This window comes from Ascaphus truei, chromosome 8 (assembly GCF_040206685.1).
Source record: "Ascaphus truei isolate aAscTru1 chromosome 8, aAscTru1.hap1, whole genome shotgun sequence".
NCBI classification, from domain to species: domain Eukaryota; kingdom Metazoa; phylum Chordata; class Amphibia; order Anura; family Ascaphidae; genus Ascaphus; species Ascaphus truei.
Genome location: NC_134490.1, coordinates 14,779,846 through 14,795,129, shown reverse-complemented (window position 1 = coordinate 14,795,129; position 15,284 = coordinate 14,779,846). Strand labels below are relative to the sequence as shown.

At 40.3% G+C, this 15,284-nt stretch overlaps 2 protein-coding genes across 2 annotated transcripts in view; one reads left to right on the top strand and one right to left on the bottom strand.

Moving 5' to 3' along the window:
- Positions 1 to 3,591: 3,591 nt before the first annotated feature.
- Positions 3,592 to 11,532, top strand: PCBD1 (pterin-4 alpha-carbinolamine dehydratase 1). The gene is made up of 4 exons (XM_075610594.1): positions 3,592 to 3,700; positions 8,804 to 8,935; positions 9,298 to 9,378; positions 10,551 to 11,532. Exons 1-4 carry the CDS (start codon positions 3,698 to 3,700, stop codon positions 10,647 to 10,649), a joined length of 315 nt encoding a protein of 104 aa, XP_075466709.1. The 5' UTR covers positions 3,592 to 3,697; the 3' UTR covers positions 10,650 to 11,532.
- SGPL1 (sphingosine-1-phosphate lyase 1) overlaps positions 11,314 to 15,284 on the bottom strand; it is a 38,327-nt gene continuing 34,356 nt past the window's right edge. Inside the window, exon 14 of the mRNA XM_075610589.1 lies at positions 11,314 to 14,446. Coding sequence (XP_075466704.1) covers positions 14,306 to 14,446 — 141 coding nt within the window. The 3' untranslated portion in view covers positions 11,314 to 14,305. The remainder of the gene's footprint in view (positions 14,447 to 15,284) is intronic.

Genomic DNA, 15,284 nt, shown 5'->3' with positions numbered 1-15,284 from the left:
TTGCATAAACCCGGCGTAGAGCGCAGCTGCTAAATGCGCGCCAAGGTACCAAATGGGCCAAGACCCATTGGGGGGCGGTACTTGTTCGTGCAGCGCACACCGAGCCGTGTGCTGTAGAATGCCCTGGGACATAGCCTAAGAATAAAGATTTTGCACAGAATAGTGATATTAGGCATCAACGTACACATACTGGCTCCATAAATTATTCTTCGTTGAGATGACAAAACTTAAAATTGGCACAGTTTACATCCATGTTGTATGTTTGTTTTTCTGATTTCAAGCAGTGTTCATGTCTAGTGGCATTTTTCATTTTCAGCTTACTCTCGTGGTACACCACTGTGTTAACAGATGGGTAAAATGTTGTGGGCTTCTAACATATTTTAGCTCAGTGTCTGCAATCGACTGGTTATATTATTACGGTTGTGTAAAAACAGTATGTAACACATCTATGTTTGACAAAGAATTCTCAGGGACTGACTGCATATTGATTCAGTCTAATGTCTGATGACACCACCAGCCATACACAACCAGCAGGATCATTCTCACATCTTAATAGAGTTTATGTACAGATTCAGTTTTGACACCTTACTCTGGCTGTTATTATTAACCCCTTTGCTTTTGGATAGTCCTGCTATATATATTGCAGAATCATATTCCTAGTAGATGGTAAACCTGACACAGGGATATCCTGAAAGGGGGGTGAGACTATGTATATGTGGGGGGTGGGGCGGGGAAGTGGGGGCATGATGATGTGTACCACCTCATTCTTGTAGGGGCATGGGGCATTATACAGGGGGCATCTTTTAAAAGCTGGCACGTCTGCAATGCCTATCATGGCTCTATTTGTCCAAGATCCTACATTACCCATAACAGGTTTTCACTTTATTTTCCCTCTGGCACTGATTAGGTTGAGTGAATTTATCAGACTAACCTGGAACTCAAGTTTTAATATGACCACTAAATAATTGCAGACATAATTCTCCTCTGCAAAACAGGTCCAAACATATAATGGTCATAATTCCATGATTTGGTTCCATTTTGGTCTCGGCTAGTACACAGTAGGGTTTGAAAGCAGAATGCCCTGCTTGGGGAAATCTTGCGGCCCCCCCAAACCATTCAGGTCACTATATCCAGAGCGGTAATACCGGACACATACATGTCCAGTATTACCTCTAATTTTTTACTGTACAGTGTCCAAATACATGCAGTCCGGTTCAATACTGGACACCTGGCAACCCTACCCTCAAGTAGTTTTATCATGAGAGACTGCATAAAGAATATATAAAATCACCTGAAGAACTTTAAAAATATATATATTTTGACCCCAATGTACGCACAAATGGGTTTTTTTTGTTTGTTTTTTAAGTTGGTGGAATTTGGTTAAAAAAAAATATTTACTAGTATGCAGTTTTTTGATCCTGTAAATCAGCAACTATCCATCGCTCTAATGCAGGGTTTTTCAACCTTTTTTTGATTAAGGAAACCCAAGTAAAATTCTGAGAAACCCCCAACCCTTTCTAATAGCGTGCCTGAGATCAGATGCATTGTAAGGAACCCCAACCCTCTCTAATAGCGTGTCTGAGATCAGATGCATTGTAAGGAACCCCAACCCTCTATAATAGCGCACATGAGATCAGATGCATTGTAAGGAACCCCAACCCTCTCCAATAGCATGTCTGAGATCAGATGCATTGTAAGGAACCCCAACCCTCTCTAATAGCGCGTCTGAGATCAGATGCATTGTAAGGAACCCCAGCCCTCTCTAATAGCGCATCTGAGATCAGATGCATTGTAAGGAACCCCAACCCTCTCTAATAGCGTGTCTGAGATCAGATGCGTTGTAAGTTCTTCTGTTTTTGATACAATTTTAAATGACCAAAAAGTTGCAGGGAACCCTTTAGGGATGCCCGGAGAACCCAACGGTTCCTAGGAACCCTGGTTGAAAAACACTGCTCTAAAGTTTTGCAGCTTAGCAAATTGTGGGAACATTCAAGAAGCAAACAGGGGCTTTGAAAGTCTCTACTGCAGAGAATTGTCAAGAAATATGAGAGGAAACACTTGTAAAGAATCTGCACCTTGCAGGAATTAACAGATCAGAATGAAGAGGAGGACTGTGCGTGGGGATGCGCACATGGAGAGATGTAAAAAGATAACAGCAAAAAGAAACAAATTACAATGGAGTGCTCTATACAGGCGGTTAATGGGCTTGCTTGCAGATCCAGCAGGATTTACGTCTTTGCTGGCAAAGGCAGGATATTCATTGCTGATCCCTCCAGTTCTGAAAGAGTTCATATGGCCCATGAGACTGCTGAGTGGGACTGATGAGATGGTAGACAAAACAGAGTTGGGAACAAGTGCAAAAATCAGGGAGAAAATAAGAAGTATTACCGTTCTATTGTAGAATTGTGTATGTATTGTGTGGTCAGACTCCCCTTGTATATTCCATAACCTGTATATTATAAGCAGGAACCTTGGTTTCTTTGTGGGAACTGGGGATCCTTTGGACTTCATGCACACTATTATCAGCTCCTGAGATACTTACCTTTGATGTTACAAGTGTCTCTGCTTCTCCAGGGAAAACAAAATGGTATTTCACTGTGTAATTTTGTCATATTGGATGCAGCTTTGGGCTTCTTTGTTTTTTGTTGTCTACTTTTAGCCACGCCCACTCACACTCCAATAGACACTTTGTCCAGCTGGTCTCAGCTGTTTTGGAGGTCAGTGGCCCCTCCCAGGGTTTAAGCTCGACCCTTCCCACTTTCCAAGTGAGCAGGTCTTGGATGCAGCTGGTCGTGACAGGTCCAATGCGATCATTGAATCCTCTGATTATAGAGGTAAATAAGAATTTTAATCAGTTAGTGTTAGGACCTGCTAATGGTCATGCCTTGATGTGGCTAGCAGGCTTATAATGCTTTGGCCAAAGGGTTGAACTAAATGACCTTTTTCAAGCGATATATAGGTATTTCACTGTGTATTTTTGTCATATTGGATGTAGCTTTGGGCTTCTTTGTTTTTTGTTGGAAACAAAATGGCCACCAAATTTTGAGGGTCTCGCAAGGCAATAGGAAACCGCAATATTGTAATTTGCGGCTTTATATTGGACACTCACTTAAATCTCCTCAGGAAACACAAGTTAGTATGTGGTTAGTATCTCAAGAACTGGGTGGTCTCCAGGGTTAAAAATAGCACAATTCTACTCTGGACGACCCCCGAGTTCCAATGTTGTAATAGAAATAAAATGAATGCGGGCGGGATTGCTGCTTTAACATTTATTTTGTTCTCTTTTGTGATCACAGTAACTCCAACTGCTTCATGCTTACATGAATCTGAAGATATGGAAAAAGTGAGGAATATTGATGCAGAGCCCTCTGGCAGCTGTAGGGTTAAAGCAGGATCAGTACCTACACTATACAAAGGCAGTGGTTTCCTAACATGATCACTATACATTGTTATAAAGGCTGCCACAAGCAAGATGGCCACCAGCTCTTTGGAGATTTTGAAAGCTCTGGTGCTGAATCACTCTCTTTGCTTCAGTGAATTCATTATAGCTCAGCCCAGCCTGCTGGAAATGGGCGGACTTCCCTGTCCACCCCTCCTTCCAGATACTTAGCTAGTCATGCAACAGCTGAGCTGTGCAGCCAGTGACACACACTGCTGATCCACCAGTTGCTAAATCTCTTGTCATCTCTGGGTAGACATGGTAAGGTGATTTACTAGAATGGACTTCTTTTTAAATTTTGAGTTTTGAAACCCTGGTGTTTTAATGCAGCAAAAAGGGGAAACAAATATGCTCTAGTTATTTTGCAAGGTTCAACATTGTGTTAAAAACAAAGAGTGGTAGAGGCAACAGGCAAAGAGCATTTAGTTAATGAATAGCGAAGGCAGTGATGTAGCATGATAAGATGGGGGAAAATAAACGTTATCATGTATTTCTTTTGCCAGTGCGCAGACTTCTCTTGCGGGACAAAAATTTAATTTCATGGCACTTGAAGTCAGGTTTTTTTTTCTGCCATAGAAAAATAAAAGCATTTTTTTCCCCTTTTTGTGTGCGAGCTGCAGTTTTGTCTTTACTGCTTTTTTTAAATGTGTTTATTATGCTTTTGCTCCATTATTGGAATGCATTCACATGAAAAATGCATCAAGACAGTACCTTATTTTTTGGAACTGTCTTTCACAAATGTTTCTATGGGGGGATGGCGAGACGTTATTGCTACAAGCTGTGCTTATGTTTGTTAAACTATACAGGGTTCTGTATGCACAAAGGCTCAATACATTCGTGGTGATTGGAGAACTATGTGTACTCCCATAAATGGCAATCTACATAATGTATTTGTTGTGTTGCATTGGCTTCAAATTGTCTGTGGCTGTGTCTTTCTCAGCATATGCAATAGTCTTTCTATTTTATTGTAAAGTGATCTGATACTTTTGTGAAATTGCAAACAAAGTTAATCGCCATAAGTTTTAGGAAGGATAACAGTATCAAAAGTAGTTTTTCCAAAATAATTGTGGTAGAACACAGAAATCACAGCGTATGTGCAATTCTACAGTAACCATGTTGTTGTCTTCTTTCAGAGAGAGAGAGAGAGAGCTAGTTAGCTTTTGGCAGTAAAGTGGTTAATGTGAAATGAACTGCAACTTTGAGTTGGTTTAATTAACATTTTGCATGAAAATTGCACAATACAAACCTTAGACTAATTTGAAACATGGGAGGAAGGCCTCAATGTATTTTCTAGAGCAGATGGAAAAACAAATGAAAACCACATGTTCTTTTGATGTAAAGCTACTTTTTACACTATCTGTATTTGTCAACAAAGTTCTATAAAAAAATATTTGACTTTCTGGGTTAACATATCTATAGGAGAGTATTATATGCAAAGAGAGATTTGTATACAGTAGGTCCATGAATATGGGCCGAAATGAGTCGAGTTTGAGGACTGAGTGTGTTTCATGGAATAGTTCTGATTTTGAGTAAACTTATTACGACCTGAGTTCACTGATGCAGGCAGTGAGAATAATTACAAAAGATGGACACAAGATATTTACATGTGCATGTACATTGTATCGTGGCCCACAAACTCCTTACTCTGTCACGCAAGGTTTGTGCCTATGCCTTTTTGGGACTTAAAGTGGAATAAGTTTTATAGGCTTGAGTAATCGCATTCTAAAATGCTTTACATTGCATAATGTTAATTCCACTTGTGGGATGGTTCTTGATTGCTGCTGCAGTAATAACTTCCAAATGACTGCATGCTTCAATTAGTTTTTTTTTTTATGACGTCCATGTGGTTTTGTAGATCTTCAAAGGACAAAGCACTTTAACTGCTTCAATGCTTAGGCAGATTGACCTGTATCGCCATACAGTGCACTGCAGCCCTGTGGCTAAGTAACCCAACTGCCATACTCTTTAATTCCGATGAGATATAAGAGCTTATTGGTCTTTTATCTAGCTGTATACAGTAAAAATGCATGGACTACACGTATCAGAGTGCCTGCTATTTAGTAATACTGATTGAAATCAGCAGTGCATCTTCCAGGATGTAGATTCTCCTGTTATTGAAGATGCAGCTGCAGAAAATGTCTTCTCAAAAGCCTGTGCAGTTTGTTTACCTGTGATAGTTTATTTTATCTCAAACACACGCATAGAACCTGTGTATTAGAACCCCAGTGAGTGGTGTCTTACAACAAGGAACAATAAAGATCCATATACATTCACAGGTGACGTGATGTCCCCACACATTCCTTTCATTGTTTTTACAGGTCCTTATTGTGAACGTGTTCTTTCTTAAAAGAAATGCATGTTGGAATTAAGATTATACAGCTGACCAGTATCTTCTGTTAGTGAAATTAGGGCACTTCCCACATGAGTTAGATTTTTGTTTTATTCTTTTAATTTGTGAGCAGCTCTATGGTTAGTGAAGACGAATACAGCACATTTGTATCCAGTAGGTTGCAACTATATAGCAGTGTTATGAGGTGCACAAATGGCTCTAGACTTGTACTTATTTTGATTGTCTACTGTGCTTTGTTTAAATAACTTCTATAACTACTGCTCATAATGTTTGCATTCACACAGTGGGGTTATTGCATCTGCTTGTTATGTGGTGATAGGCCCAATATCCTCTACGATCTAGTTGCTAAGATACAAGATGTTTATCTATTTCACTGTGGTCTACACAGTGGAAAGGAAAATGATACATTTATTTGTAGTCTTCTGGCTTATAAATATTTGTTTGTTCATCTTTCCCAATAAAATATATATGCAAGAAGCGAGTTTAGTTCAATTATTTACAGTGTATAATATGAACGAGTAAGGTGTACATTGCACTTCATTTTAAACAAGCTGTAAAACATGTTTTAAATATTCTTTCCTACTTGTAATTGAATGCAGTACTCATGGAGACTTCACACTAGGGACAGGTTGAAAATATTTACAAAGCCACTGGTGAAACTGCATAACTCACGGGTTCTCAACTCCAGTCCTCATGGGCCAGCAACAGGTCAGGTTTACAGGATATCCCTGCTTTAGCACATGTTGCTTCAACTGAGCCACCTGTGCTGAAGCTGGGATATCCTGAAAACCTGACCTGTTGCTGGCCCTTGAGGACTGGAGTTGCCCACACCTGAGATACTGTGTGACGCCACATAAAGAACATCTTCTAAGGCCTTGGTCCCGCTGCAGCTGGCGGGCCGCGGGCCACCAGCTGCTTGCCTCCGTTCTGGAGGTCCCCACTGGCTCCTTCCGGCGTGGCTGACTGCGTGCTGTGACGCGTCAGCCAGCCGGAGCTTGTAGTTTCGGAGTGTCGCGTCACGTGACACGCAAGGGAGCCAAACCGTGTTCCGCCCCTCTGCTCCGATCCCACGCCCCTCGTTTCGATTTCCCCCCTCTACTCTGCTCCCCGTTCCGATTCACACGTGTGTGTGTGTGTGGTGGAGGGGAGCAGGGAGGGAAACTATGTCTCTTGGTTTTTTTTGTGGTTAACTTTTGGCCGGCTCGGGAGGAGGGAGGTGCGCCCAGCTAGAGGCAGAAAATTTGTATCTCGCGCTCCCTGAATCTGAGATCCGCTGCAGCCATCCGGGAGGGGGGGGAGGGGCTGACTGAGGGAGTGGGGGCCTTAGCCTTAGGCCTGGGACATAGTGGTTTTCTCCGTGCGGAGGCGCGCTGAGGCTCAGGGAAAGCGGTGCTTTCCCTGGCCTTACACAGCGTGCTGTCTGTGGGCGTGTCGGGGGTGGGTCTGGGGGCGAGCCAGTGACGTCACGGAGTTGGTTCGCCCTCATTGGGCGAACCGCTCACGTGACCGGCCCTGCGCTCCGGCAAGCGGGGAAATTTCAAAACTCCGTCAGACACACGCTTCCCCAAGTGTGCGGACGCGGGCGCGAGCCCCTGCTAAAGCCGCTCTCATTGCGGCTGCAGGGGCTCAGTGCCGAGCAGCAGCACGCATAAGCGCTGACTATGCCCGAGGCCTTATACTTGATGTGTACAATGTTGGATCTCTATGCATGCTCATGATAAAAATGAGCCTCCAAGTTAATGATGAACCACATCTCACAATGATTAACTTGTTTTAGTCAGAGACTTGTGCAAACACATTGTTTGTCCTCTTAATTTAACCAACCCATTGTGCAAGTCATGTGTACTGTCTAAAGAGCCCTCATGCTGGTCAGCCAACATGTAATACAACCTGCGGTGAACTTTTACATTCAGAGATTAGACTTTCATAAAAAAAATATTTACTATGGAGGCATAAACTTTATATCCTATAGTAAACAAGACTTTTCACAATACATGCACACATCTATTAATTTGTTCTGTTTACGTTGTAACCGTTAGTTAAGTTGCTAACTAAAAGACAATGCGAACATGCCTAACCATGGGAGTCATTTCAGTCTCTCGACTCAAACTGGTGCAATAAAAAATGATTACATGCAATGACCTTTTTCTTTCTGTGACAATTTAGGTTCTGGGTTTGCTCCGCTTTACAGCTACATTTTTAAAAATAATCTAGTGTACGCTTGTCATTGCCATGACATGGTTGAATTCAGACTAATCTGTGTTCTTTTCACTTGAATTTTATCAATCTGAACTAGTGTGAATGTCTCCTATTGCTGTAGTGCAGTGATTTCCAACCTTTTTTGTTTGGAGGAACCCTGGAAGTATTTTGAAAAATCTCAGGGAACCCCTATCTGGCTGACACATATTAGGTTCGACATTTGTCAGTCACAACATTTCCCACCCCACGAGCCAACTCTATTTCCCACCCTCTACCTATGTATTTCTCTCCCATCCATCTCACTAACTCTCCCCCCTCGCATGTATTTATCCCTTGCGTCTCACTTACTCCCTCTTTTCCTCACTCCCTCCTGCCCTCTCTTCTCTCACTCGCCCCTACCTTGCGTCAATTACCCCACACTCAAGCAATCCACTTGACAAAATACATACCAAAAAACCCCCACCCTGGGTGAGGGGGGTGTCTGTGGTCCATAGGAGGAACCCCTGAGACTGCTTCAAGGAGCCCCAGGTTGGGAATCACTGGTGTAGTGTCTAAACATACAAAATGCTGTTTAAACTCGCACAAATGGTAATAATGTATTTTGTGTGGTTAAATCAGGGGTTCTCAAGATGCGTTAATGGGTCAGGTTTTCAGGATATCTCTGCTTCAGCACAGGTGACTCAGTTAAGGACTGAGTCACTGATTAAGCCACATGTGCTGAAACAGGGATATCCTGAAAACCTGACCTGTTGGGGGGGTCTTGAAGATCATTGGAGTTGAGACCCACTGGGATAAACATAATTCTTTGCCTACAGGCGGGGAAAGCGCACAGGCTGAGTGGCGAGGAAAGGGAACAGCTCCTGCCGAACCTGCGAGCTGTAGGGTGGAATGAATTGGATGGCAGAGATGCTATTTGCAAAGAATTCCATTTCAAAGACTTCAACCGGGTAAGCTTGAGGAAAAACAAAGTACATAGTAATGTTACCTAAAAAATCTGGACTTTTGTTTTGCAGAAAGTCAGATCTTATTTGAAGTGTTATGAGTATGTAGTATTAGCACGGGTCTAAAAATTACTTTCCCTCAATCATTAAAACGGGAAAGAATTGAATAGTGCCCTCCAATATTAGACAAATGCCAATAGGGGAAAAAATGGCAATAAGCAAACAGTATTAAGGAGTATATTGTGTGCTTAGATTAGTAACTTTCCAGTGATAATGCTCAAAGCATCACCCATCAAAGTCCATGTACAGTATGGTTTCCCAAGTGACTGTCTTTAAGCCATAGTCTAACATTCTACTTTTCATTCTAGGCTTTTGGGTTTATGACCAGGGTGGCCCTGCAAGCTGAAAAACTGGACCACCACCCAGAGTGGTTTAATGTCTATAACAAGGTAAAGAAAACATTGGTCTGTTAGAATGTCAACACTAATTATGCATTTCTGAACACGCCCTCATACAGAACAGATGTCTGAATAGCAGGTGCAATCAAGAACTCTTGTATGGCGCAAGTCCATTCATGATTCAGCACTCTACTGAGAATCTCCATTTTGAATAATGAAAATACTAATTTACACTACAATGGTTTTGAATAAGGGCCAATTGCAAAATTATTGGCTACCCCAAAAGCTATAGGTAGAGATGGCTTGTGCATGTATTCATAAAATTGTAAGAGCCATTATTATTTATTTTACCAGGAAGTAATGCATTGAGAGTTACCTCTCGTTTTCAAGTATGTCCTGGGACATACTGTTATTGATAGTTATTATTGACATTAATATTATTGATAGATATACCCCTAAAAAATATTTTATAATGTTGCTAGATGCATCTTTGGGCTGCAATGGGCCCAGCCAAGAGAAGCCGTAACATATTTATTGTAATGAGTCAACAGTAGGCCTACTGGGTTTGCTGGCTAATCCTATGGAGAATAGGGTTGCCAGGTGTCTGGTTTTGAACTGGACAGCCTGGTATTTTGCCCCTGCATCTGCTATAAAATGAAAGGTAATACCAGACATGTATGTGTCCGGTATTACCTCTCTCCAAACGCAGGGTGGATGTGGGAGAGCTGGCGGCTGGTTAGCAGTTGCTGCCATGCCCGGCTCCCCCCTGTTACAGGCTTGCTTCTCCCCCTCTGTCCGGCACGCATCAGCCTCAGACACCTTGGCATGGGACAGACAGGGAGAGAGAAGCCTGCAGCGGGGGAGAGCCGGGCATGGCAGCAACTGCTGACCAGCCACCGGCCCAACCTGACATCCCCAAGGTAAGTCTGAATTTTATTGGGGAGGGGGTATTTTGTTTATGTATTTGGAGGGGGGCATCTTTTTTGTATGTATTTGGGTGCATGTGTATATTTATTTGGGGGGGGGGGGGAGGAGAAGGTTGCATCTTTTACCATTATGTCAAGTATTTTTGGACAAGCCACCTTGCAACCCTAATAGGGAGTAATAGTATTACTAAATACTTTTCCATATTTCAGGAACATTCCATAGCGGTTTGTGAAATAACTAGTTTATAGTTAACTTAAAGTTGAGTTGCTTCATTCATGTGTAACTTTTTGTTGTAGGTTCACATAACTTTGAGCACCCATGATTGTGGGGGTCTGTCTGAGAGAGACATCAACTTGGCTAGTTTCATCGAACAAGTCGCAGCTACGCTCTCTTAAAGAAAGCATTGCACCAGAAGCACAGTGTAGAACCTGCTCAAATGATGCAAAGATCTTACAATGGCTGAGATTTCATTTCTGTTGTTGATATAAAGTGATTGTTGTGTAAATGTATTTGCTGATCCATCAGGAAGATTTCTACAAGTTTTTTTCTTCCAGTAACAACCAAAGGGAAATTACCTCAAGCTGCGAAGATGCCACCACTCTCGGCTCCAATATTATTAAGATACCATAGTTGTGAATGTTTTATTTTTTATATAAGCTCTTTCCATTTTAACAGTATTATGTTTGAACTGTTCTAGACATTAAACGATATGCATTTTCAAAAACTCTTCAAGCAGGAACTGAAAATATCTTGATTTGAATAAGTTGTTCTCTCTTCCCTGGCATACTTTAGTTTAATGTTGCTAGCATCCACATAGGTGTTTTGTTGAGCAGGGGGTGGGATAGAAACAGTCAGCACTCACTGCAAGTGGGGAAGTGTGGAAGGAATAGTGCCCCCTAATAGTGTGGTTCTCTCCAGTTTAATCATTCCTTCACAAAAGGAGTAATATACTGTACATACTCTCTCTGATGTGCAGTTTATTCAGTCCTTACCAAACTATTACAAAACCACTCTGTAAACATCACTGTGTACCATCTTCCTAAAGAAAAATTATTGAAACACATTTACAAATTTTATTTCATAATCAGAATACTATAAAATGTATTATCCCCCATAAACAATAACCCATCAGGTGATACAAGGCACTTGGTTTAGTCCTGCCTAGGAGTTGCTTATTGGTTCATTTTAACACTACATAATGGAAGAAAAAGAGAATGCAATATTTTGTGACCAACAAACAGTAATTACTTGACATAATACAGATAATGAACAACTAAACATTGTAACTGGAGTGCTTTCAAGAAGTGCCACCTATGTGTCTGTGCTAATGTGAACCAGGGTGTCTGAGTCTCAGTAGTCCCCAGACAGAGGTACTGTTGAAGTTTTAGTGACTGCTCAGCTAGCTTTGTACTTTGTCCGTGCGTGTCAGAAACCAGCATAAACCAATTGCAGGCATCAGGGGACCCTTGGATCAACTGTGGGGGACCCAGAAAAAAAGGACAATTCTTGCTACTTTAACTGCTCATGAATATGCAGGAATTTTATTTCCATACTGGCCATTTGAGTTAAAATGGCAAATATTGAGCAGTTGTATGTACTGCGCACTAGTGTGAGAATTTCAATGTTAAGTCAAATTGTCAATACGTTCATATGGCCATTATAGGGATAAAATTGCATTACCTGTATTGCATTTCTGAATGGTTATTTTTCAAATTAACATGTATACAGTATATCTGACTGCTTTACATCACCAAATGCAAGTTCGTTTGCAATAGTTAGCATTGATGAAGACGGTTCACTAGATGTACATTCTGTAATAAAAATGTACGCAAAGAGTACAATGGATGGATTAAAATAGCCATCAACACATATAACCATTATTCTTTCTTTATATGCACAAGTTGTTTACCACCAGTTAAAGTATTTTTATTTTTTCCCCAATGACCATTAAACAGTAGTCCAAGTCTACAAGTCATATCCACATACCCAGGAACTATTAAGTATCGTAAAATACTGAAGCTATTATGAAATTTTATTTCAATGCAAAAATATTGCATTTTTAATTAGACTGCTGCTTTAAACTGCTTACATTGATCATTTGTGTGAATGGTAAAACAACCAACCCTAGAAAAAAAAATTTAAAAATATACCAACCACCATTCAAACCTATAGTACAGAGTGGTCATTGGAGCGGAGTTGAATGCCACCGCTCTAAAGCAAAATTAAAAGAATGCTTTTCTCTAAAACTGCACATGCTGAACCGATATAGATAAGTCATTGTGATAATTACCCTTCCGGTCTCTTTTTAAAAAAAAAATGTTAATGCAGGATGTGGTGTTCAAGTTTTTGTACTTTAACAGTGGTTACCAAGTATGATGGAGTGAGTTACTAGGTGTGAGGAGTATCATAAATGACTAAAGATGCTTCTGTAGAGACTACCAACTTCTCTTTAAAAGCAGCAGTCTGCACAGATTGCATTTATTTTTCTTCAAATCTTGTTTTGCCCTCTTCAAACTGTTATTTTTTTTTTTAAATGATTTGTTCAGGAAATAAGCATCTGAAATATTAAAATTAAGTTCAAGCTGATTTTCATCCTTAGACTGCAAACCTCAGAAGTTACAGAAAACCCCGTATTTTTTAACCCCAAAAAACAAACAATACTAACATTACAGGCATTAAACTCCTAGGAGAGGTAAGGAGGAAGTAGATTACTGCTTAAGGCACGGGACCGCTATCTTTTTCTTTTAACCTAATGGGTAACAACGTGTGTTTAAGAAAGATGTAATCATCCTTAAAGTACTGGTTTTACCCATTTCCATCTTGTGGGAAGTGTTTCTTTTCTCCGTAAACACTAAATTTAAGAATACCAGATACTTACGTTTATCTGTGTTACAAATAACGACATCTCAGTGCCAAAAGACAGACACATTGAAAAAACCCACCAAACAATTTTTTTTTTTTTTAAATATTAATGCTTGTTCAAGTGTCAATTTTTAACCTATTAAACATGCTGCGGTCGTTTGTTTACTTTCATTCTAGGAGACTGGCACATTAAATGCAATTATTGTAGATGGTAATAGTTACAGCATATATAACTTACTCAAAGAAATTACTTTATGCTAATACTTTGTTCACCTACGTTTTAGAAACAAGCATGTACGCATTACACACCCCCAAACCATTTTTCTTTAAGAGTAAGCCATTTCAGTTTTTTTTTCCACTAACAGCGGAATAACACTATTTGTGACTAAAATCACACTTAGCCTGATGAAATACAGTCAAGAAATCAAACTTCGCACATATTCAACATGTACATACAAGAACAATTATACATATACAGGAAGCTGCTAACAGATTGGTGACAAACTATCCAAGCTTGACAAAATAATGTATGCATTTCTACCCTGCTCTGTTTGGAGACACCTATTCACAGGATTACAGTAGTGCAAATGTTTAATTTATTGATTTGGGGTGAGGTAAATGAAGATCTGTTATGTGCATGACAATCAATATTACTTATAAAATCAGACGGAAAAGTGTCAGAGCACACTTTTGCAGGCCATTCCTGCAAGTTCCCACTGACTTGAATAGGAGATTTTGGCCAATCGCAGTGCTATCAGCCACATCAGTGCTTGTTGAAAAAGCCCATTAGCGTACCTTAGGAATTCCGGCCTTTTAAAAAGGCACATTGCTAAATGCCATTATAAATGAAAATGTGGAATGTTTAATTTCTAGCGCTTTCAACAAAGTATTTTAGTTACCAATAAATTAAACAAATTTATTTACTTAGCCTATGGAAAAAATTTGGATTTCCATAAAAAAAAAAAAGCCAGATTTATTATATGCTTATAGGGCATGGCCTGTATCTTTTTGCCTGGATCTGTACCTCACTCATTGGGATAGATGTCAGGCTTGGCTTTATCATCCAATCTATCCTTCTCATCACATAAGAGGTAACACTTACAAAAATATATACTGTATATATCACAGGGTGAGCCGCTGCCACCCTCGCCTTTGTGCTGTTGTACCATCCAGAGGAAGATGGCAATGCTTAGTGGTATCCATGTGAACCATTTATTTGTTTGCTGCTGGAAGGGTCTTCTGTGCTATACAAGCAGTCCAGGAATGCTTGGGAAATTTCTGTCACCATGGATCTGTCTGGAATGGCTTGTGCCATGCCATAAATGGCACCCTATTAAAAGACAAAAGGAAACATACAGTATGCTTAACACGTCCTTTCAGTGGTGGAGGTACCTGCAATGAGTGGTGTTGCACTAAACAGGTTGATTTTCTATATTTTCAAAAGCTTGGGTAAAACATCACAGCTACATGCAAAACTGCATGCCTGTTTAAGACAAAAAATATAATAAGGGTAATGAAAGAAAAAAAAAAGTAGAAGGTAATATTTTAGCATATATCTAAAGCAAAAAACTAGGTTTATACAAATTTTGAGAATGAAAAAAACAAACAAAAAAAAAAAAAAAACAAGTGTTACCGGATCTTAAACAATTTGAACGATTATTGGATTAGACGGATGAAAGTCATACATAAAATATAGGAAACTGTGTGTACCTTAAATTTTAAATCACAACTTCTATTTCATAAAAAGCAGGGTAACAATGACTAAAATATTCACTACTACAGAGACTTTGCATGAATTCTGTTATACAACAGTTTATAATTCAGAAAGAATATATTCTTTTGACAAGAGCCCCTAAAAATAAATATTGCCCTTCCCCCCCTCCCCCCCTAGGTGAGAAGCAGGGTGTCTCCGAAGCAGAACCGCATTAATTTCAGCTCCAGCGACTCCCTGCTCCCCGACAGGTGATGCTTGTATCTCAGCCCTGTTTCAAGGTCACACGGGCCAATAGGAAGCTGCAAGGGATGACATTGTAGCTTCCTATTGGACTGTGGAATCTGTAAGTAGACATTTTTTTTTGCTCCAGCTGGAGCAGCTACCAGCAGCCCCTCCCAATGTATGGATCTCTGGAAGCAGTAAGACCCTAGAGCTTTAAAAAAAAAAAAAAAAA